The sequence below is a fragment of the Dromiciops gliroides genome, chromosome 1 (assembly GCF_019393635.1).
Source record: "Dromiciops gliroides isolate mDroGli1 chromosome 1, mDroGli1.pri, whole genome shotgun sequence".
Classification (NCBI taxonomy): domain Eukaryota; kingdom Metazoa; phylum Chordata; class Mammalia; order Microbiotheria; family Microbiotheriidae; genus Dromiciops; species Dromiciops gliroides.
In genome coordinates, this window is record NC_057861.1 from 678,832,374 (window position 1) to 678,856,389 (window position 24,016).

The 24,016-nt window shown below is 44.3% G+C and overlaps 1 protein-coding gene across 1 annotated transcript in view; it reads left to right on the forward strand.

Moving 5' to 3' along the window:
- The window catches only part of DNAH1 (dynein axonemal heavy chain 1), a 151,145-nt gene that overhangs the window by 114,069 nt on the left and 13,060 nt on the right, over positions 1-24,016 (forward strand). The window contains exons 54-63 of the mRNA XM_043965072.1: positions 7,289-7,399; positions 7,521-7,706; positions 11,382-11,573; positions 16,163-16,330; positions 16,708-16,899; positions 18,079-18,210; positions 19,390-19,515; positions 19,832-19,951; positions 21,498-21,647; positions 22,203-22,363. Coding sequence (XP_043821007.1) covers positions 7,289-7,399; positions 7,521-7,706; positions 11,382-11,573; positions 16,163-16,330; positions 16,708-16,899; positions 18,079-18,210; positions 19,390-19,515; positions 19,832-19,951; positions 21,498-21,647; positions 22,203-22,363 — 1,538 coding nt within the window. The remainder of the gene's footprint in view (positions 1-7,288; positions 7,400-7,520; positions 7,707-11,381; positions 11,574-16,162; positions 16,331-16,707; positions 16,900-18,078; positions 18,211-19,389; positions 19,516-19,831; positions 19,952-21,497; positions 21,648-22,202; positions 22,364-24,016) is intronic.

A 24,016-nucleotide genomic window follows, 5' to 3' on the forward strand; every position in this document is an offset into this window, starting at 1 on the left:
AGGACAAGATCCAAAGGGGTACAGGATTTAAACACAAAAGGGGGACATCATAAGCAAATTAAAGGAGCATGGAAAAAATTACTTGTCAGATCTATGGACAGAAGAAGAGATAGAGAAATCCACAGGAAGTAAAATAGACAATTTTGATTATATAAAAATTAAAAGTTTGTGCACATGAATGAATGGGCGGAGCCAAGATGGCAGAGAGGAAGCAGCAAGCTGCCTGAGCTCTCCTTCTGTTCCCTCAAAAAGAACATTAAATCAAGCCTCTGGACGGATTCTGAAAGTACAGAACCTGCAAAGAGACAGAGACACACAGTCTTCCAACCAGATATAATTTAGAAGACTTCAGGAAAAGGTCAGTCTGACTCGGGAAAAAGGGAGGCCCAGTGCAGGGCAGCAGCCCAGCGCCGAGGGGGTCAGGGCAAGTTAGCAGGAGCTGCGGGCCACAGCCGAACAACTGAGGCCTCTGGAACCTGGCTCAAAAATCTGGTGGCCAAGAAGGACAATGGGAAAACCTACCTGCACCGGCCGGGAGGGCGGGCTGCCTGTGGGGCTGTGAGCAGGACAGACAGGATCGGGCACCTGGCCGAGCACACTCAGACAGAAGTGGTGCAGGGGGGGCGAACTACACACACTATAAAGGCCTCAGAGTAAAAAGCCGGTCACGCAGCACCTATACCCCTGCACAAGAAGCCCAAAACAGGGACCCTGGTGCTCCCAGAGCAGACCTCAACTTAAAAAATAAATAAATAAGCTGCAATAATGAGTAAGAAGCAAAAAAGAGCCCTCTCCATTGAAAGTTTCTATATCAATAGGGAAGAAGCCAACACAAACTCAGATGAGGACAATAGCCTCAAATTGCCTACATCTGAAGCCTCATGAGGGAAGGTGAATTGGTCTCAAGAACAAAAAGCCTTCCTGGAAGAGCTCAAAAAGGATTTTTAAAATCAATTGAGAGAGGTAGAAGAAAAAATGGGGAGAGAAATGAAAGCAAAACAAGAAAACTATGAAAAAAGAATCAGCAGCTTGGAAAAGGAAGCACAAAAATTGACTGGCCAAATGGAAAAAAAAGTGCATAATTTCACTGAAGAAAACAATGCCTTAAAAAATTCATCTGGCCAAATGGAAAAAAAGGTGCATAATCTCATTAAAGAAAACACTGCCTTAAAAAATTCACTTGGCCAAATGGAAAAAAGATGCATAATCTTACTGAAGAAAACAATGCCTTAATTAAAATTGGACAGTTGGAAGATAAGGAATCCATGAGACACCAGGAATCAGTCAAGCAGAATCAAAAGAATGAAAAAATAGAAGAAAATGTGAAATACCTCATTGGAAAGACAACTGATCTGGAAAACAGATCGAGGAGAGACAATTTGAGAATCATTGGACTGCCTGAAAGCCATGACCAGAAAATGAATCTAGACACCATATTCCAGGAAATTATTAAGGAGAACTGCCCTGATATCATAGAATCAGAGGATAAAATCATCATTGAAAGAATCTATAGATCACCTCCTGAAAGAGACCCCAAAAGGAAAACTCCAAGGAATATTGTAGCTAAATTCCAGAATTATCAGGCGAAGGAGAAAATACTCCAAGCAGCCAGAAAGAAGCAATTTAAATATCATGGAGCCACAGTCAGGATTGCTCAGGACCTGGCAGCTTCAACATTAAAGGACCACAAGGCTTGGAATGTGATATTCCGGAAGGCAAAGGAGCTTGGATTGCAGCCAAGAATCTATTACCCAGCAAAAATGTGCATTCTCTTTCAGGGGAAAAGATGGACATTTAATGACACTGGGGACTTTCAATCTTTCCTGGTGAAAAGACCAGAACTGAATAGATAATTCGATCTCAACATACAAGACTCAAGAGAAGTTTAAAAAGGTAAACAGAGGGGAAAAAAAAAAAGGTTTCCCTATTAGGTTAAACTGTTTTCATCCCTACATGGAAAGATAATACTCATAACTCTTAAGAACTGTAAATGTATTTGGGCAGAGAGAAGGAGTGTACACAGAGTGTACACAATTGTCTTTGATGTGATGATACAAAAAAAAATTAAGGGGTTAAAAAGGGAGTCTGTGGGGAGGAGAGGAAAGGGGAGGTGGAATGGGATGAATTATATCATATGAAGAGGTGGAAAAAAACCTATTACAATAGAGGGAAAGAAAGGAGGGGTGAACATTGTTTCAACCCTACTCTTGTTAGATTTGATTCAAAGAGGGAATAACATATACGTTCATTGGGATAAAGAAACTTAACTCATTCTTTAGGGAAGCAAAAGGGGAAGGGAAAGGGGGGGACTGATAGAAGGGAAGACAAAAGCAAGGGAGAAAAGGGTAAAGAAAAGAGAGGGGGTGATAAAAAGGGAGGGCAGATTGGGGGAGGCAGGGGTAAGAAGTAAAACGTCAGTGAGGAGGAATAGAGTGAAAGAAGGGGGGGAAGTACAAAGGGGGTAAATAGAATGGAGGGGAATAGACAGTCAGTAATAATAACTGGGAATGTGAATGGAATGAACTCTGCTATAAAACGGAAGCAAATTGCAGAGTAGATTAAAAACCAGAATCCTACAATATGCTGTTTACAAGAAACACATTTGAAGCAGAGAGATACACACAGAGTAAAGGTAAAAGGCTGGAGCAGAATATATTATGCTTCAGCTAAAATGAAAAAAGCAGGGGTAGCAATCCTCGTCTCAGACAAAGTGCAGGCAAAAATAGATCTCATTAAAAGAGATAAGGAAGGAAATTACATCTTGCTTAAAGGTACTATAGATAATGAAGTAATATCAATATTAAATATGTATGCACCAAGTGGTATAGCATCCAAGTTCTTAGAGGAGAAGTTAAATGAGTTACAAGAGGAATTAGACAGTAATACTATACTAGTGGGGGATCTGAATCTCCCCCTCTCAGAATTAGATAAATCTAGCCTAAAAATAAATAAGAAAGAAGTGAAAGAGGTGAATAGATTACTAGAAAAGTTAGACATGATAGATGTCTGGAGAAAATTGAATGGGGATAGAAAGGAATATACCTTTTTCTCAGCAGTACATGGCACATTTTCAAAAATTGACCATGTATTAGGGCACAAAAACATCATAGTCAAATGTAGAAAGGCAGAAATAGTAAATGCATCCTTTTCAGATCATGATGCAATAAAAATTGCATGTAAGAAAGAGCCAGGGAAAAGTAGAATGAAAATCAATTGGAAACTAAATAATTTCATTCTAAAGAATGAATGGGCCAAACAACAAATCATAGAAACAATCAATAACTATATCCAAGAGAATGACAATAATGAGACAACATACCAAAATCTATGGGATGCAGCCAAAGCAGTGCTTAGGGGAAAATTTATAGCTCTAAATGCTTACATGAATAAAAAAGAGAAAGAGATTAATGAATTGGGCATGCAACTTAAAAAGCTAGAAAAGAACAAATTAGAAATCCCCAATTAGATACTAAATTAGAGATCCTGAAAATTAAAGGAGAAATTAATAAGATTGAAAGCAAAAAAACTATAGAATTAATCAATAAAACTAAGAGCTGGTTTTATGAAAAAATCAATAAAATAGATAAAATATTGGTTAATTTGATTAAAAAAAGAAAGAAGAAAACCAAATTACCAGTATCAAAAATGAAAAGGGTGATGTTACCACCAATGAAGTGGAAATTAAATCAATAATTAGGAATTATTTTGCCCAACTGTATGTCAATAAATTTGACAATCTAAATGAAATGGATGAATATTTACAAAAATACAAACTGCCCAGGTTAACTGAAGAAGAAATAAAATCCTTAAATAAACCCATATTAGAAAAAGAAATTGAACAAGCCATTAATGAACTCCCTAAGAAAAAATCCCCAGGGCCACATGGGTTTACGGGTGAATTTTACCAAACATATAAAGAACAATTAATTCCAATATTATACAAATTATTTGGAAAAATAGGTGAAGAAGGAATTCTACCAAATTCGTTTTATGACACAAATATGGTGGTGATACCAAAACCAGGCAAAGCAAAAACAGAGAAAATTATAGACCAATTTCCCTAATGAATATTGATGCTAAAATCTTAAATAAGATATTAGCAAGGAGATTACAGCAAGTGATCACCAGGATAATATCTCTTTCAGGAGATGATTGTTAGATTCTTTCAATTTCTATTTTACCCTCTAGTTCCAGAATATCAGGGAATCTTCCTTGATAATTTCTTGAAAGATGATACCTAGGCTCTTTTTTTTTTATCATGGCTCAGGTAGTCCAATAATTCTTAAATTATCTCTCCTGGATCTATTTTCTGGGTTGGTTGTTTTTTTCAATGAGATATTTCACATTTTCTTCAATTTTTAAATTCTTTTGATTTTGTTTTATTGTTCCTTACTGTCTCATGGAGTGGTGAGCTTCCACCAGTCCAATTCTAATTTTTAAGAAATTATTTTCTTCAGTGAATTTTTGTATCTCCTTTTCCATTTGCTCTACTCTGCTTCTTAGGGAGTTCTTCAATGGATTTCTGTGCTTCTTTTACCATTTGGCAAATTCCATTTTTAAGGTGTATTTTCTTCAGTATTTTTTTCTCCTCTTTTTACCAAGATCTTGAGTTTCATTTCATAATTTTCTTATATCACTTTCATCATCACATCCCAATTTTTCCTCTACCTTTCTTATTTAATTTTTAAAATCCTTTTTGAGGGGCAGCTAGGTGGCACAGTGGATAGAGCACCGGCCCTGGATTCAGGAGGACCTGAGTTCAAACCTAGCCTCAGACACTTAACACTTACTAGCTGTGTGGCCCTGGGCAAGTCACTTAACCCCAATTGCCTCCCCCAAAAATCCTTTTTGAGCTCTTCTGGGAATTCTTGTTGAGCTTGTGTCAAATTCACTTTTTTTTTTCTTTGAGGCTTTGCTTGTGGCTTCTTTGACATTTTTGTCTTCTGAGTTTGCATCTTGGTCTTCCTATCACCATAGTAGATTTTTATGGTCAGGTTCTTTTTCATTATTGTTGTCTGCTCATTTTCTAGCCTATTTCTTGACTTTTAACTTTATATTTAAAGTGAGTTCTGCTCCTGGGGTGGGGCAGGCACTGTCTCAAGGTTCAGATTTTTCTTACTGCTATTTTCAGAGCTAGTTTGGGTGAGGATGGGGTAGGAGTGGGGGTAGGGGTGGATGTGTCTGTAAGTTTTCAGTGCTTCCAAGATGGTATGATCTAAAGAGAGTTTTGGGTCATTGTTCTCCCCACCTGTACTCTGGTCTTTACCCAGGAAGGGTCCTTGTTCCCCCATAGTCACAAGTGCTAGTGTTCCTCTTTTTCCTAGGACCATGACCCAGAACTGAGTATGGGCAGCATAAAAGTCTTGAACCCAGTATCAGAAATCTCTCTCTGACCAGTTTGTCTGACCCCCTTACCATTTGTGGGCTGAGAGCTTCCAAAGCTGCTACTGCTGCTGTTGCAGTTACCTCCAAAGGCCTGCTGCTGGTGTTTCCATGACATGGCCTGTGCTATGCTTGGGGTCAACCACCACTGTGGTGTCGTGGATCTCTCCTGATGATCTCCTAAGTTATCTTGGGCTGGAAAATTGTCTCACTCCAACCTTTTGTTGGCTCTGCTAAAGCCAACAGAATTTTATTTGAGGCATTATTTTGAAATTGTTTGGAGGGGAATGTTTGCAGAGTTCAGATGAATTCCTGCCTCTACTCCATCATCATGGCCCCCACTCCCCACCCCTGGCTCTGTTTTCCATCCCAGGGTTTTTGGGGGAAAAGATTTCATAAACCTTTAAGCACTCTGAATCCATAAGCTTTTTTCTTGTTTTTTTGTTTGTTTTGTTTGTTTGTTTGTTTTGCGGGGCAATGAGGGTTAAGTGACTTGCCCAGGGTCCCACACCTAGTAAGTGTCAAATGTCTGAAGGCTGGATTTGAACTCAGGTCCTCCTGAACCCAGGGCTGGTGCTTTATCCACTGTGCCACCTAGCTGCCCTGTAACAATTGGAATGACGCCACCTGCTGGAGACTTACTGTAGGAAAGCTCCAACATGAGGAGAGGGGCTTTTCTTTGGAGTCAGGAAGTGACGTTGGCTGGTGGGAGGAAGAAGGGAAAGGCTGGCGCTCTGACTCACTCTCTTTCCTGAGGACTTTGGTGGAGAAGGGAGCGAGAAATGCACTCTCCCTTTAAGAGATAGATGAATCTAGGCTTTTCTCTCTCTCTTTACCAAATTTTTATTCTCCTTAATAAATGCTTAAAAGTCTAACTCTTGTTAAAGCTTATAATTTATTGGTGACCACTTATTAGATATTTTAGACAGTATATCTAGAATTTTAGCCCTTACAGCCCCTCTAATATTCCTTTTAATTGTACAGTGTTCTCCTGGTTTGACTCACTTCACTTTGCATCAGTTTATACAAGTCTTCCCAGATTTTTCTGAAGCCATAACCCTTATCATTTCTTAAGATTGCTAAAAATTTCTGATTACTATTCTTTATAAAAGTGAATGTTATAAGATTTAGAGCAAGATTGTGAATACAATGATCTGGTTACAGATGATTGATCCCCTTTTCCCAGAATCTTTACCTAATCTTAAGAACAAAATCCACTCCCAAGCCTACCAGGGAACTTTATAGACCAGAGAAGCAATGTTACGGTCATTTAATCACTCCCTTCTCTACCTGTATCCTTACCTTCCTGGGTCCTGGCCCAGCCCACACTAGGGGAGATCTGAGCCCTATCTCTACATTTTAATTGTATTCATCTGTAAGATGAGAGAATGAGTTGGGATGACCTTTAAGGTTCTTCTGAGTTCTAGTTATCTTTCCATTCATTTCCCAATTCTTAGAGACCTCCAAGGAAGAAAGGGGTCAGACAGGCCTCATCTTCAGGGGAGACCCTCAGTTATGGCCCCAAAGGTATAACTGAGAGCACCATTCCCCCATGTACCAGTAGTTTGGAATGGCAATGTTGGTTTCACCACGTGTATCTTTGGTATCAACAGCTAAGAACTGAGGTGAATAGGTGAGGAGAAGCCAACCACTAATAGAAAGCACGTTCACCACTGGGGCTTCACATAGCCCCCAACCCTCAAGCAGTCACTGGGGAGGATTTCAGCGGCCAAGGTTTCTCCCCCACAGAGGAGTCGAGAGCTTGTTGAGCTGATGCCAAGCCCTCAGGGCTACTCCTTTTCTCTGTCCCAGTCAGGCTGCCCAGATAGCACTGGGCCCCAAGCACCGTTCCATCTGAACATTTCATTTCCTTGGCTCTAACCCAGAGGTTTCCTCTTTTGGACAGCTGCTTCGGACTTCAGAGGATGTGGCCAAGATGCAAGAAGAGCTAGAAATAATGCGCCCACTGCTAGAAGAAGCCGCCAGAGACACTTTGGTCACCATGGAGCAAATAAAGGTAGGGGAGGGCTGGGGAGAGGGGTCTCCTTTCATGTCTCAGAATCCCCTCCCAGAGGAGCATGACCCTGTACCCCCCTTCCCCTGGCACAGTCCGCGAGTATCTGCATTCTGCTCCGCAGGCGGACACAGCTGTAGCAGAGGACACTCGGAACGCTGTGCAGGAAGAGGAGACCAAAGCCAACGTGAAGGCCCGGAAAGCCCAGGCCATTGCCGATGATGCCCAGAAGGACCTGGATGAGGCTCTCCCGGCCCTGGATGCTGCCCTGGCCAGCCTGAGGAACCTTAACAAGAATGATGTGACTGAGGTGAGAGGAGGCGAGGACCGATGACCCGCCTTTCCCTTCCCCTTGGAGCCATCTTAACCACAGACCAAGGCCCAGATGTCAGAGAGGGGAGCTCGGCTCTTTCTTCTCCCCACTGAGTAGGGATTCTTGGGAATGAGAGGGGAGGAAACTCATAGCACCGTGGCCTTCATTAGGCAACACATGGCCTGGGCTCTCAGAGCCTGGCGTGAGGCCCTGGGCCAGACTGTAACTCAGGGGAAAGTTTGTCTTTGATTCCTGTACGAATCCCCTTGGATCTCACTCCCCCAGCATGGTTTGGTGAGAAGGTCAGGGCACCTGGAGGCGGGGGCCTGGATTTCAGGGTCTGCTTTGCCACTTGCACTAGCCGTGTGACTGTGGGTAATGGCTTATCTTCTCTGGCCCTCAGCTTCCTCCTCTGTAAAATAAAGGCTGGACTCCAAGATTCCTCCCAGCTTAAACATTCTGGAATTCTAGCCCCTTGCTTGTCACAGGGAGCTAGGAAGTCGGCTGAGAAGGGATTCCACCTTCCAGCCATGGCATTCCCTGAAAATACCCAGAGGGATGAGCTTGACCAACAGAGAGGAAGCCATCAGGGAACAGCCAACCATGAAAATAGCCGCCAACCCTCAGCACCGGTCAGCTCTTCCTGGCAGATTGAGGGAAGGGATTAGGAATTAGTAAGCAGCTGCTGTGTGCACAGTCTGGAAGGGCAGTGTGGCTTATTGGTACTGGGCTTGGAGTTAGAAGAATGAGTTCGAATTCTGCTCCTGACACTCACTAGCTATGGGACTATGGGCAGATCACTTTACTTTCTTTGAGGCTCAGGTGGCTCATCAGTAAAATGGGGACAGATAATAGACTCTCCGCCAACCTTATAAGGAAGGCTTGTTGTGAGATGCAAGTGAGTTAAAATATAGAGCACTTTGCAACCTGTAGAATGTCATTGTTCATGCATTCAGGATCAAAAATGTTTTGTGAGATTCAGAGGGAAAGATGGGGTGGGAGGGAGACAGAGACAGCAAGAAAGAGAGTGACCGAGACCGAGGGTTAGGAAGAGAGACCGAAAGAGAGACGAAAGAGGGGGGAGAGAGAGAACTGCCTTTCTCTCTCTGGCCAAGAAACAAGACAAGATGGAGAGAGATGGGGAAAAGGAGAAGAGGGGGAGATGGAGGAGGGAAGGGAGAGAGAGCACAAAAGCACAAACAAGCCAGAAAAATAAAATGACACCAGATTGGAGAAGGCCTTGAATGCCAAGTGAAAGGAGAGGCTATTCATCAGGGCCACAAGGAACCATTGATTTGTTAGGGAAAAGAAGGTAGAAAAAATGATGCTAGTGTTTGAGGATGTGTGGTCTATGCTTCAAAGTAAGGATACCTCCCTGCAAGGAGCTGCTGCCTGTCAGCCCCAGGTACATGTTCCCCACCAAGCCAGCCCTGCCTTCTTGACCTCCTGTAGCATTTCTGATACCAGACACTTCCCCTTGACCTGCACCACATCCATTCCTCAGCATCCCTTCAGGAGAGGCTGATCTGGTCCAGCCCCATTCCTGTTGCTGCTTGACTTCTCTTGGGGAAGTCTGGCTGCCTTCCCTGAAATTCCAGGCCCCCCATGAGTTGGGGGGGGGCTCTAAGTCAGGAGCTCAGACCCTTTGCTGCCAGGTGGCCCGATGGTTCCTCCCTGTCCCCTAGTATTCAATGGTGAGCTCCTGCCTGCCTCATTAAGTGGTAGGTAAGGCAGGTTCAGAAATCTAGCCAGGGCCTAGGGGTGAGTAGAAAAGGACATCAGCAAAAGGTCCAAGGTGAAGCTGGCCTTAGGTCAGCTACAATATGTTCCCCTGGCACTTCTTGGGGACTTCTGGTGCAGAGCCCTAGCAGGGGGCCGGGTACACCAGGACAAAGGGACAGAGCAGGCTGAGGCCAAGGTGAGTCCTCTCTTTAGGGAAAGCTCACCAAAAATACCTCTCTGAAGGAGGCCTGGACTCCTTTAAGAGTTCTGGGGTGGGGGTGATGCAGCTCAGCCTCAAGAATCTGCCCTTCTCACCCTCTCCAGTTCAGAGAAAGCCTTGGTCAAGTGAAGAAGGCAACGGATTCTTTCTCCTCTCCCACTGGTTCAGCGAAGCTCTCACACCCACTCCTCTGAGAAATCCACCAAGGATGTTGTAGGAAGGGGAAAGGGCTAGGAGGGGCTTTCAGGGACTTTCTGGAGACCACAGCTGACCTTTTTGGCCTAACCTAGGAAAGTGTCTCTAATGATGTCATCTTATTCACCCCCTCCCATTCCAGTTGAGGAGGCCCAGAGAAGAGAGCCCATAGCAAGTTGCAGAAATGAGACAAGTCTTTTCACTCCCCAGGACAAGGCTCTTTCCCTACCCTACCTCTGCCCTTTTAGGCTTCAGGGGGACACATTTGTGGATAGATCCCACTTCTGAGATGGGTCATATGTAGGAAGGACCAGGCCTGGCAGATATCTCAGTGGGCTCAGGTAATGAGCCACTCAAAGCCACAGCTCTGAGGTGGTGGCAGTTCTTCTCTCTCCCCCTGAAATTTCATTCTGTTGAGCTTTTGAGCTTGTTCTTTGCATAAAGCTGGGTGCAGTACTGTGAGAAGAAGCAGTCCCAGCAGGCTAGCTACCCTCTGTTCTGTGATGGTTACAAGTCCACTACCTCATGAACTCGATAGAATATAATGAGTACAACCTGAATTTAGTAGAATGTTATTCTGTAAAACATGACAAAAGCGGGGGCGGGCAGGGGAGGTTCAGAGAAAGCTGAGAAGACTTGTACAAACTGAGGAAGAGTGAAGTGAGCAAAACCAGAATAAAAATTTACAAAAATATTGTAAAGACAAGTAACTGAAACATTTAGGAACTCTGATCGATGAAATCGCCAACCATGATTCCAGAGGACTCATGAGTAATGGTGCTCAGAGGAGTAAGACAGATGTAGATGCAGAATGAGATAAATTTTGGACATGGCCAATGGGGAAATTTGTTTTGTTCACATGTGCATATTTGTTACAAGGGGTTTTGATTTTGCTTTTTAATTTTTAAAATCTTTATTTTTATTTGTAATTAAATTTTTTTCCAGTTACATGTAAAGATTTTTTTTAGTTCCAAATTTTTCTCCCACCTTCCCCTCCCCCTCTCAAAGCCAGCAAGCAATCTGATATAGCAAAATTATATATATATATATATATATATATATATATACACACATATATATAAAATCATGTTAAACATATTTCCACATTAGTCATGTTGTAAGAGAAGACAAAAGGAAAAAAACCACAAGAAAGAATAAACAACAACAACAAAAAGCAACAACAAAAGTGAAAATAGTATGTTTCAAATTTTTTTTTAATCTTTTAAATGGATAGGGAGTGGAGGAAGAAAAAATAAATGCTTGTTAATTGAAGAATAAAATAAGATTTTAAAAAAATATAATAGGGGCAGCTAGGTAGTGCAGTGGATAGAGCACCGGCCCTGGATTCAGGAGGACCTGAGTTCAAATCCGGCCTCAGATACTTAACACTTAAGTAGCTGTGTGACCCTAGGCAAGTCACTTAACCCCAATTGCCTCACCAAATATATATATAAAATAAACACATGAAGAAATACAAAATGATGCCTCACATTCACATGCTTTCTATTGTGCCTCCACTTCCCTTCCCACCCCAGGTTCGTGCAATGCAGCGACCGCCACCTGGAGTGAAATTGGTCATTGAAGCCGTCTGCATCATGAAGGGGATTAAGCCCAAAAAGGTTCCTGGGGAAAAGCCAGGCACAAAGGTGGATGACTACTGGGAACCCGGCAAGGGGCTACTCCAGGACCCGGGCAAGTTCCTTGAGAGCCTCTTCAAATTTGACAAGGTGAGGAGAGCAGACTCTCAGCTGACAAGAATCATTCTACACTAGCTAAAGGTAGTGAAGATTGCCAGGGAGGGGTTGGGTAAGGTGCACCAAGTGTCAGGGCAACCATGATGGTGCTTCAGGGAGAGGGGAGAGACGAGGGTCAGAGCTTCAGGGGCAAGACTTAAAACGAGTAGGAAATAGAGTGGGTAGAGACACATTTCTTAGCAGGCCAGCTGTGTCTTTCACTGTGTCCCCATTCTGTATCTCTTTTTGCTTGTCTCTGTTTCTATCTCTTTTTTGACTCTCTCCTTTTCTACAGATTATTTGATAGGTGCTTAATAAATGCTTCTCAAATAGAATTTTGGATCTTTGCTCCTGGGGAATTTAGATACACCTCTTCTCAGAGTACTTGGAGTCGTGACTGTCCTATGATAGAGGGCCACCAAAGGCCTGCCCTCTGAGGTCCTTCCCAATGCTTTAGCTATGACCTTATGAAAACTGGATCTTGGGGGAAAGGCTATCCAACATAAGAAGCCTTTATTGAGCGCCTTTTGGTTACAGGGCACTGGGAAGACAGAGAAAAAAAAGAAGCAGTGTTTGGTCTCAAGATTTCATCAGTGGGGCAGCTAGGTGGCGCAGTGGATAGAGCACCGGCCCTGGAGTCAGGAGGACCTGAGTTCAAATCCGGCCTCAGACACTTAACACTAGCTATGTGACCCTGGGCAAGTCACTTAACCTCAATTGCCTCACAAAAAAACCAAACCAAAACAAAACAAAACAAAATAAAAGATAATTGAGTGAATGGCTCAATTGATTTATATTAAAAAAAAAAAAAAGATTTCATCAGTGGTAGGGGAGTGAGCATAGAGCCAGCAACATGAAGAAATCAGGGAAGGCTTCTTGTAGGAGGGGGAGCCTAGGCTGTGCACTGAAGGAAGCTAGGGATTCTCTGCAGAAGACATGAGGAGCAAATGCATTCCAGACACAGGGGCCCATTTCTGCAAAGGCAGAGAGGCAGGAGAAGGACTTATGTCTATGGGAACAATGAACAGGGCAGTTTGACTACAATGGAGAATGGTTGATGGAAAGCCCTGTCTCCCTCAACTTCTCTCTCTCTCTCTCTCTCTCTCTCTCTCTCTCTCTCTCCATATAATATGTATATACACACGTATATGTGTATATATGTTCAATTTTATTTTTCACTTCCAAGTTCTCTCCTTATCTCCTCCCCCTCCCCCACCAATTGAAAAGCAAGGAAAAAAAACCTACTACAAATACGTATAGTCATGAAAAACAAATTCCGACACTCGTCATGTCCAAAAGAACATAAAAAGAAAGAAATGAAGGGAGCAAAGAAGGAAAGGAAAAGTAAATAGGCTTCAGTCTGCACTCTGCATCCATAAGTTTGCTTGTGAGTACTTTAGAGTTGCGTGTTGGTCTTTGTGTTGATGTTACTAAGTTTTCCAAAGTTCATTATCTGTCCAATATTGTTGTTATCATCTAGGTTGTTCTCCTAGTTATGTTCACTTCATTTTGCATTAGTTCATGCAAGTCTTCCCAGGTTTTTCTGAGACTACCCACTTCATTTCTTTTCTTTTGCTGGGCAATGAGGGGCAGCTAGGTGGTGCAGTGGATAAAGCATCGGCCCTGGATTCAGGAGGACCTGAGTTCAAATCCAACCTCAGACACTTGACACTTACTAGCTGTGTGACCCTGGGCAAGTCACTTAACCCTCATTGCCCTGTCCGTCCCCCCCCCCAAAAATGGCTCAAAGAAGGAATAACAAACATACTTAGTTGGGTATAGAAATCTATCTTGCTATACAGGAAAATAGGAGTGGAAGAAGATAAGAAAAGGAGGACTGATAGAAGGGAAGGTGGGTTGGGGAACATAAAAGTCAAAAGTAAAACACAGAATGGATAGAGTAAAAGGAGAGAGTGAATAGGATATACAGGGAAAATAGGATGGAGGGAAATACAGAAGAATTATAACTGTGAAAAACTTTTCTAGTAAGATTCTCTGAAAAAGACCTCATTTCTCAAATATGTAGAGAACTGAGTCAAATTTATAGAAATAAGAGCCATTCTTCAATTGATAAATGGTCAAAGGACATGAACAAGAAGTTTCCAGATGAAGTAATCAAAGCTATCTATAATCATATGAAAAAGTGCTCTAAATCACTATTGATTAGAAAAAAACACAAGTTAAAACAACTCTGAGCTACACCCCCACAGTATCAGATTGGACGGTATGACAGAAAAGGAAAATGACAAATGCTGGAGGGGATGTGGGAAAATTGAGACACTAATGCACTGTTGGTGAAGTGGCATACTGATTCAACCATTCTGTAGAGCAATTTAGAACTATAACCAAAGGGCTATAAGACCTTTGGCCAAACAATACTACTACTAGATCTGTATCTCAAAGAGATTTTTAAAAAAACAAAAGAAAAGAAAAGTATAAATACAAAAATGTTTATAGCAGCTCTTTTAATAGTGGCAAAGAATTGGAAAATGAGGGAATGTCCATCAATTGGGGAATGGCTGAACAAGTTGCAGGATGTTCTCAGAAAAACCTGAAAAGACTTAAATCAGCTGATACAAAGTGAAATGAGCAGACCCAGGAAAATATTGTACACAGTAATAGCAATATTGTATGATAATCAACTGTGAATAATTTAGTTATTCTCAGCAATGCAATGATCTAAAACAGTTCTGAAAGACTTATGAAAAATGCTATCCATCTGAATGCAGATTGATACTCTTCCTTTACTTTCTTTCTTTTTTCTTTTTTTTTTTTGGTCTGTATTTTCTTTCGCAAGATGACTAACATGGAAATATGTTTTGCATGACTACACATGTATAACCTATATCAAATTGCTTGCCTTTGTCTCAAGGGGGTTAGGGAAGGAGGTGAAAGAATTTAGAACTTAAAATTTTTTTAATTAATGTTAAAAATTGCTTTTTACATGTAATTGGGGGAAATAAAAAATAAAATGTTAAATTAAAAGAAAAGCTTTGATGGCTACAAAGCAGTCCCTTCTGTGGAGCTGAAATCTGCTACCCTGTATCTTCCCCATGCTCAGTAATCCTAGTTCTGTTTTCTGGGTCTAAGCATAATAAATCTAATCCTTCTTCCCACTCAACATCCTTTTAGTTTGTTGTTTTTTTTTTTAAGACAATGAGCTAATAATCTCCTGTTCTCCATTTTAAACATTCCCAGTTTCATCAACCACGATGTGGTTTCAGGTCCCCTCCTTGAACCTCTTCTGTATAGTGAGAAAATAGTACTTAATTAGTTAAATTTATGGCTTAGGAACATGTTGATTCTGCATAGTGAGGGATACCTATACTGAGCAGTCCCTAGCTGTAGTCTGCAGACCATTGTTCTCAGTACAAGATAGGAAGCAGGGACGATTAAAGCAGATCTTTCGTTGGGAGAGTGTGGAAGAATGAAAAGATCTTTGTGATTGTTTAGGGTGAAATTGATAATGGGGGATATTCATCTTTCTGGTGGTTAAAAATTTGTGAGTGGCTTCCTAGCCTGACTGCATGTTAGTGACCATCAATAACTGGCTAAAGGTCAGTCAACTAGCAAGGGCCTACTTACTACGCGTCAGGCATTGTGCTAAGGCCCTATAGGTGGCACAGTAGATAGGGTGCTAGGCCTGGAGTCAGGAAGACCTGAGATCAGATCTGACCTCAGACAGAGGCCAGCTTTGTGACCCGAGCAAGTGACTTAACCTCTGCTTGTCTTGGCTTTCTCATCTGTAAAATGGGAGATCGTAATAGCACCTGCCTCCCAGGACTGTGTGAGGACCAAATGAATTGCTACTTGTAAAGCACCTAGCACAGTGCCTGGCACACAGCAGACACTATGTAAATATTAGCTATTATTATAGTTATTATCAAGATAGGGTACAGACCTTTTAATTCTGATACTAAGGCAAAGCCCTGGGAAGCCCAACAGAGACCGTGAAGGTTCTCAAATCTAATGAACACCTAAATATCTTCCCTCTACAATATCTCCAACAAAGGTCATTCTATCTCTGCCCAAGGACTTCCTGTGATGGGAAACTCACTGCTATTTGAAGCAGCTTCTATGGCTTTGAGGCTTCTCTGCTCGATCATGTCGGGTTAACGTTCATCCGCTTCTGTTCCTGTGAGCAGAACCTCACTTGGGCCGTTCTCTTCTTCCTGGGCCAGTCTGACTTTTCAGCGCTTCTGTTCCTTGCATACTATGTGTTCTCTATAAAGTTCCTTTTCTTCCTGGATAAACAGATATCCCTGCTTGAAGTGTTTCAAATGTGAGTGATGGAGTAAGAGAAAAACAGTTGGTGGCAATAGTCATTTGAGGGCAGAGTCAGAGTCCCGTCACTGAGAAGGGCTTCAAGCCAAAGGGAAAGCTCTCCCATTACCAACCTCAATCCATATGTCCTTTACACAGAACGCCCATGCCCGCCTGCCATACAGACACACAGAAAACTCCTGGGGCCCCCGGCTCAGTCAGCCCCAAGCTCCAAGGAGGTGTGAGCATCCCTCCAAAGCCTCCTTCCAAGTTCTTCTCTTGGGCTCACTCTTCCAATTCTTATCCCCCTCTGATTTCAGGACAACATTGCTGATTCTGTGATTAAAGCCATCCAGCCCTACATCGACAATGATGAATTCCAGCCTGCAGCCATTGCCAAAGTGTCCAAGGCATGCACGTCTATCTGCCAATGGGTGCGAGCCATGCACAAGTACCACTTTGTGGCCAAGGCTGTGGAGCCAAAGAGGGTGAGTAGGGGAAAGGGAAGAGGGATGTGAGTGGAAAGGGTTCTCCAGGCCTCATGGCCAACTTCTCCAAACCCTCCTCCTCAAGGGGTTCTCTCAGCTGGGACTGTTTCCGAGAATCTTAAAGCATCGTAGCTGAAAGGGGTCCTTTTGATTGTCCAATCCAACCCCTTCCTCGTCAGGTAGGGAGACTGAGGTCCAGTGGGGGAAGACGTTTGCCCAAGGTCACACAGCTAACCCATGGCAGAATGGGCACTAGCGCCCGGATTTTCTGATTCTCAGCCCAGGGTTCTTTCTTATTTTCAGCATTGCTTTTTCCTGGCTGCTAACAAAGGTGATATGAGTCCAGGTTTGCTCCATTTTGCTCTTCTCTCCCTCAGCAAGCTCTGCGTGAGGCTCAGGAAGACCTGGAAGCAACTCAGAAGATCCTGGACATTGCCAAAAATCAGCTTCGAGAAGTGGAGGATGGCATCTTCACCCTCCAGGCCAAGTACCGAGACTGCATCGCCAAGAAGGAAGAGCTAGAGATGAAATGTGAACAGTGTGAACAGAGGATGGGCCGCGCCGACAAGGTAAGGGCTGCATCCTGTCCTCGTCACCTTGTGAGCCTTGATGCCCAGAGGAGAAGGTACTACCTTTGGGCTGGAATGAAATGGGCCCCAGACTGGAGGGGAAATGTGGGCCAGTCCATGGTTCAGGTTTGGGGCTGGAGCAAAATGAGATGTTGGTAGATCATTTGATGGTCAACTTAGCCATACCCTGGAAGGGATGTTTAGAGAGGCTACAGCATTAGTTCAGGCAGGTATTATTCACGCCCCTCCCCCATCTTTTCTACTTGGAAGCACTTTTGGTGAGAAGAGTGTTGACCTGGGTATTGGCTCTTTGTGGGCCGGTGTCTTTTGAGACTTGATTGGGAGTAGCTGCCCTCCCTGCAAAATTAGCCCAGCCCTAGTTGCTGTTTCCTACCCCAAGGATGATCAACTCTCCCTACCTTGTCCCCAGGCCATGTGTAGTTTTCTTTCTTTCTTTCTTTCTTTCTTTTTTTTGTGGGTCATTGAGGGTTAAGTGACTTGCCCAGGGTCACACAGCTAGTAAGTGTCAAGTGTCTGGGGTCGGATTTGAACTCAGGTCCTCCTGACTACAGGGCCGCTGCTCTATCCACTGCGCCACCTAGCTGCCCTTTCTTTCTTTTTTTACCTTACTCATCCCCAGGGATGATATTCTTTCCTTCTGGAGACTTCTTTTCAATTTCTTTGTCTCATTGTATTTAGTAGTTGGGACCCCTTTGGATTACTCTCCCCCTCTTTTTTTCTCTTAGTTTTCTCATATTTCATTCCTTTTCCTTTTTTGTTGGTGGTTTTATTTTATTTAATGAATTTTTTTGTTAATTTGAGGAATAAGGGCTTAGTTTTATCCATTAAGTCCACCATCTTGTCAGACCCGAGTGGCCTCACTTTTACTCAGTTCCTCGTTCTTATCTGCCTTCAAGCTAGATTTATCCCAACCATGCTCCCTCCAGTACCCTCCATCAGCTATTGCCCTATCACTGTAGCAAGGTCCCTCCCCCTTTATTCTCAAGGACCCACATGCAGTGGTGGTAGAGAGAGTAGTCAGCTGTCCCAAAGGGCATGAAGGCATTTGCCCAGTGGGGATCTTCAGGACAGCCTATGGAGAAGGAGGTGTGGTACTCTGTACTCTGGGATGTAAGGTCATGGTCCTGTATGTGACCTACCTGGCTTTCTTCCCCCCAGCTGATCAATGGACTGGCTGATGAGAAGGTGCGCTGGCAAGAGACGGTGACAAACCTGGATTACCTGATCAACAACATCTTTGGTGACATCCTGATGTCAGCTGGCTTTGTGGCCTACCTTGGGCCCTTCACGGTAAGGAAAACCAAGAAACCAGCCTCTGCTCAGACCATCCACTCTCTCCCACCTGCAGCCACTGATGCATCCCAGAGAGAGAATGACCTCCTTGGGACATTCTAGGAAGAGATGACGTTTAGGGGATCTTCAAGGCTTATGCAGACATGGCCCCTTCTACAATGTGATGAGTAGTTTTCCAGATATCAAACCAATCCCTAGCCTGTTCTGCCTTCTAGGCTTACCTGGTTCACTGAATAAGCACAGTGTTGTTCAGGGACACGACAGTTTTTCTGCATCTGATCTCCCATAGTGTGGAGGATCAGCCAGTTGGAATTTTCTTCACCACTTCAAACCTTGTTGCTTGCATGGATGGACCATGAGGGGAAATCTCAGATGAATCCAGGGTCATCAGACATCCATAGGTCTGCTGGGCTCTAAAACTGTGAAAGATATTGGCCTGGCCTGGCCTCTCAGGAGGACACTGAATGCCCCTTACTCTCTGGGATTAAGTGCAAACAAGACCCTTTGCAATTCCTTTACCTCGAAGCACAATCCTAGCAAGCTCCTTGGACGAGCTCTTGTCCTGGGGTGGGCCTTCCTTGGTTGCTATTAGGAGTGTAATGATTGGAATGACGCCACCTACTGGAGACTTGCTGTGGAAAGCTCCACCATGAGGAAAATGCCTCAGAGGCATTGTGGCTTTTCCTTGGCGTCAGGAAATGACACTTGCTCATGGGTGCTGTCTATCAAGTCTACCAGCCAATCAACTGGAGGAGCCTCCTATGGTTTGGGAGGAGACAGGAAGGAGGAAAGGGAGCCTGCGCAGAGAGCGCGGGCCCTTTTTGGCTTCCGGACTTGATGGTGGTGGCGGCAGAGGACTTCACAGGAGATTTGAGGAAAGATAGGAATGCCAGGCTGTCAGAATTCTGTTCTCAATCTTTTTCTTTCTATTTTCCAATAAACCCTTAAAAACCTAAACTCGTTTTATCAGTGATTTTTAGTGAGTTTCCCCCAAACTGGGGGAACACATTAGAATCCACATTTAGAATCTTAAATTACACAGGAGCATGTCCAAATCATTCCCCCTAGAGAATTCTTTGCTGAGCCCCTGGGCAGTTATTCCATGAGGAACACTAGGAACCTGGGGTTCTAGTGCCATCATGCAGGCCCAGGACTGAGGACTCTGTCTCTTGGCAGGGGCAGTACCGAACATCACTGTGTACGCTATGGTTAGAGCAACTCTCGAAATTTGAGGTCCCCCACACTGAGGAGCCAACCTTGATTGGGACACTGGGGAATCCAGTGAAGATTCGGTCATGGCAGGTATGTCCAGAATGGATCCTGCAGCACCCTGGGGGCTGACCCAGGTAGAGATGGGAAGGTAAAGTAAGCTCAGATTGTGGAAAGTCTTCCATCCCAGGCTTGGGTGTGTGCCCTGGGTGCCATCAACACTACGAAGCTCCTGCATCCTTTTGAGCCGATGAATGATTAGATGATGATCACATACAAACGTGTGTGTGCCTGTGTTCCCAATCCAGAAAGGGTCATGGGCAGCTACGTAGTCTTGTGCAGGATTAGGGGGTGGGCATTGCCCAGTGTAGCAGAGGCCCAGGCACCAAGCTGATCTTTTTGCTTCCAGATTGCAGGCCTCCCCAATGACACCCTCTCTGTGGAGAATGGTGTCATCACACAGTATTCTCAGCGCTGGACCCATTTCATTGACCCTCAGGGACAGGCCAACAAGTGGATCAAGAACTTAGTAAGTAAGGCCCAGTTCCTGTCACTTAGAGACAAACCAGAGAAGGACGTGTAGTTGGCTTCCCTCTCTACTTGCAGCCTTTGAGGGGGCATCCGGCTCTCTCAGTTTAACTATTCAAGTCCACATTGACTGCTACCCACCATAGCTCATTGAGAAAACAAGAAAAATAAAATTGGTTACAAACACATATCACCAAACAAAACAAATTCCCATATTGGCCTTGTCCGAAAAAAAATAAAAAATATATCTCCATCTGTATTCTGAGTCCCTTATCTCTCTATAAGGAGGTAGATAGCGTGTTTCATTATGAACCCTCTGGCATTGTGGTGGGTCACTGTGCTGATCAGAGTTCCTAAATCTTTCAAAGTTGTTTGTTATTACAGTATTGAAATGATCCTATACCATGTTCTCCTGGTTCTGCTCACTTCACTTTGCATCAGTTCATACAACTCTGCCCATGTTTTCCTGAAACAGTTTCCTTTATTTCTTATAGCACAATAGTATTGCATCACATTTATATACCATAACTTGTTCAGCCATTCCCCAATTAATGGGCATCTTAGTTTCCAATTTTTAATGAGCATTTCCCTTATGATTAGTGATTGAGAGTGTGTTGGTTTTTTTGTTGTTATTGGGTTTTTTTCCCTATGGCTATCGATAGCTTGGCTTGCTTCCTCTGAAAACTCTGCCTGGGTTTTTGTCCCCTGAGGTGGTTTCCTTGAGGCTGGAAGAACACCCCAAGGCTGTGACCCTGTGACTAGAGGCTTTATTATGGTCTCCAGATTCACGTCCTCTTGGCTGACCTTGCACAGGGCATCCACAAAACGGGGAGCTGGGAAGCTGCACACAGCTGCCCTGCTCTGGTGAGAAAGCCAGAGGGAAGCTGAAGTAAGCCAGGTGCTGGGGAAAAGAGACTTGACGAGGAAAGAAATGAGAATATGGGACTGTCCTGCAGACGCTCCATGGGGTTCAGTAGGATAACCTGCAGGTTGGTGACGGCACTGCTGTCACCCCTCTCAGACTTGTCTGGACATGCTCCCTGTATTAGTGACTTAAGTATACAGCAAGGGTAGGGACCGGCTTCTCTTTTCATCTCCGTGTCCTTTCCCCTGTACATAGGGAGAGGGACAGGGACTGGATCAGTGATTTCAGTGGCATGGGGAACTCCCAAGTGAGGCAACTCCCTCTGCCAATGCAGGTCGGCACCTTCTCTACCGCTTCTATTCTTAGGAAGTTGTCCAGAGCACTGGGGTTAAGTGGCTTGCTCCAGGTCACACAGCCAGTAGGGCTTCGAGGCAGGACTTGAACCCAGGACTCGTTTTGAGGCCAGCACTCTATTGCTATAGCATGCTGACTGGCTGGGGATGGGGGAAGGAAAGCAGGCTGAGCTGATCCCATGAGCCCTTCCACAAAAGCTTGACGGATATTTGTTGGATTGAATTCTCCTCCATCAAAGAGTCAAAGCGGAGGAGAGAGGGCTGCTCGCTCTAGGCTGGCACTTCATTCAAGGCTGTTCTTTGGCTTGAACTCCCCTCTTGTGTCTCAGGAGAAGGATAACGGTCTGGATGTATTTAAGCTGAGTGACCGGGACTTCCTGCGCAGCCTGGAAAATGCCATCCGTTTTGGGAAGCCATGCCTGTTGGAAAATGTTGGGGAAGAGCTGGACCCCGCTCTGGAGCCTGTCCTCCTGAAGCAGGTAACATCTGAGCAGCTGTGCCCTGGGGAGGGGGGGAGCGGGGCAGACAGAAGATCGGGCCAGGGCATTCCTCCCAGATGCAAAACTGGGCCTACCTGGCTGAAGGGGGATAGGCTCCCTTGGCTAGGGTTTGGCTTAATGGAAGTCTCTTGTCAAAAACCCTTTAAGAGGGGCAGCTAGGTGGCACAGTGGATAGAGCATCAGCCCTGGAGTCAGGAGGACCTGAGTTCAAATCCGGCCTCAGACACTTAACACCTACCAGCTGTGTGACCCTGAGCAAGTCACTTAACCCCAATTGCCTCACCAAAAAAAAAAGCCTTGAAGAAACCAATAGTAATATAACTAGTACTAGTGTTATTTAATGTGCGCATGTGCATGTGTGGAGGGGGCTGGTTTGAGATGCTTCTTGTAATGACATTTCCCTGCCTCTCACACTCCAGAATCCCAGAGCCCTGTCCTCCCCTGGGGATGAGCATCCATAAGGCAGAGTCTGCCATCTCCCACTGAGCTGAGCTTCCTTGCAGGTTCTAATTGGATCCTCTCTATCCCCCTCAGACTTACAAGCAGCAGGGCAACATTGTTCTGAAGCTCGGGGACAGCGTCATCCCATATCATGAAGACTTCAAGATGTACATCACCACCAAGTTGCCCAATCCCCACTACACGCCTGAGATCTCTACCAAGCTCACGCTCATCAACTTCACCCTGTCACCCAGGTGAGTAGCAGGGGAAGGATGGAGCTTCAGAGGGAGACACTCTCTCCCTGGGTCTCCCCCATACGGCCACCTCTCCCGCTTGCCTCCTTTCTTTCACCCGGGCACCATCCTTGGGCCTTTTGTCAGCCCTCCAGGCCTGGGTGCTGAGTGTGCATGTCTATCTCCTAAGCCCAGCAGCCCCGCATCTTCCAGGGCAGAGTCTGGACAGACTCTGTGTGTGGATAACTTCTTCTAGGTTTGGAAATCACACCTCCATGGGGCTACTGCCCCACAGGAAGTTTTGTGCTTTCCCTTCGATATGGTCAGGCTGATTTAGACAGAGGGCACAGGTGGGAATTGATTATGAAGGGATGATATCTGTGAAGCATTTATTTTTTGTTTATTTTTTGGGGGGGGGGTCGGAGTTGGGTGAATTTAAGTGGGTGAGTGTCTTGTGACTGGGGCTGGATTTGGTCTCGAGTCCTCCTGGGTCCCGGGTGGGTGCTTTATCCACTGTGTCACCTAGCTGCCCCATGATGACATCTTTAGAGTAAAATTGAGGTGTGAGAGGACTGCACTGGGGGAGGAGGAAGGGGAGAGGTAGAATGGATGAAATCTCACATGAAAGAAACAGGAAAGGGTTTATGGAATGGGGGAAGAGATGGGGGAGGAGCGGGGCAATGGATGAACCTCACACTCATCAGAATTGGCTCAAAAACCTTAATCTCATCAGAATCGGCCCAAGGAGGGATTAACATACATACTCAACTGGGTGGAGTAATCTATCTAACCCTGCAAGAAAGGGGAAGGGGATAAGGAGGGAGGGGTGAAAGAAGGGAAGGCAGAGTGGTGGAGGGGACAGTCAAAAGCGAATCCCTTTTGAGGAGGGATTGGGTGAAAGAAGATAGATAATAGAGTAAATATCATGGGGAAGGGAATAGGATGGAGGGAAACAGTTAACAATAGTAACTGAAAAAGAGAAAAGGAAAAAAAAATTGTACAAAAATATTTATGGCAACTCTTTGTGGTGGCTAAGAATTGGAGATCGAGGGAATGTCCATCAGTTGGTGAATGACTGAAAAAGCTGTGCTGTGTGATTGTGGTGGAATATTATTGTGCTTTGGGAAATGACAAGCAGGATGATTTCAGAAAAACCTGGAAAGACTTATATGAACTGATGTATAGTGAAGTGAGCAGAACCAGGAGAACATTGTGAACAGGGACAGCATTAGTGTTCTATGAACAGATGTGAATGACTTAACTACTCTCAGCAATACAAATAATGTGGGATGGAATTTGGGGTCAAATAGATTGTGAGTCGTCCCAAAAGAATTACAAGACTCAGTGACTCAGTTTCCCAAGTTTTATTGCAATACTGTCAGTGACCACAGGGAAAGAACCAGAATAGCAGAAAGGTATCTCTCAAATAAGGAAAGACAATTATATTTATAGTATGGATAAATTGATTATCAGTCTCATTATAATAATCTCCACCTTGGGGAGGTACAGGGGAGGGCTTATCCTAATTTGGAGTTCCTGGGGTCCTAAGCCAACCCCCAAAGTGGGTACCTTTTTTCACTGGAGATGTGTTTTGGGGGTTTACACGTCATAAGGTGAATCTGGGGACAAATTTGGTCTTTTCTGCACATCTCTTTCTGATTCCCATGACTAGTT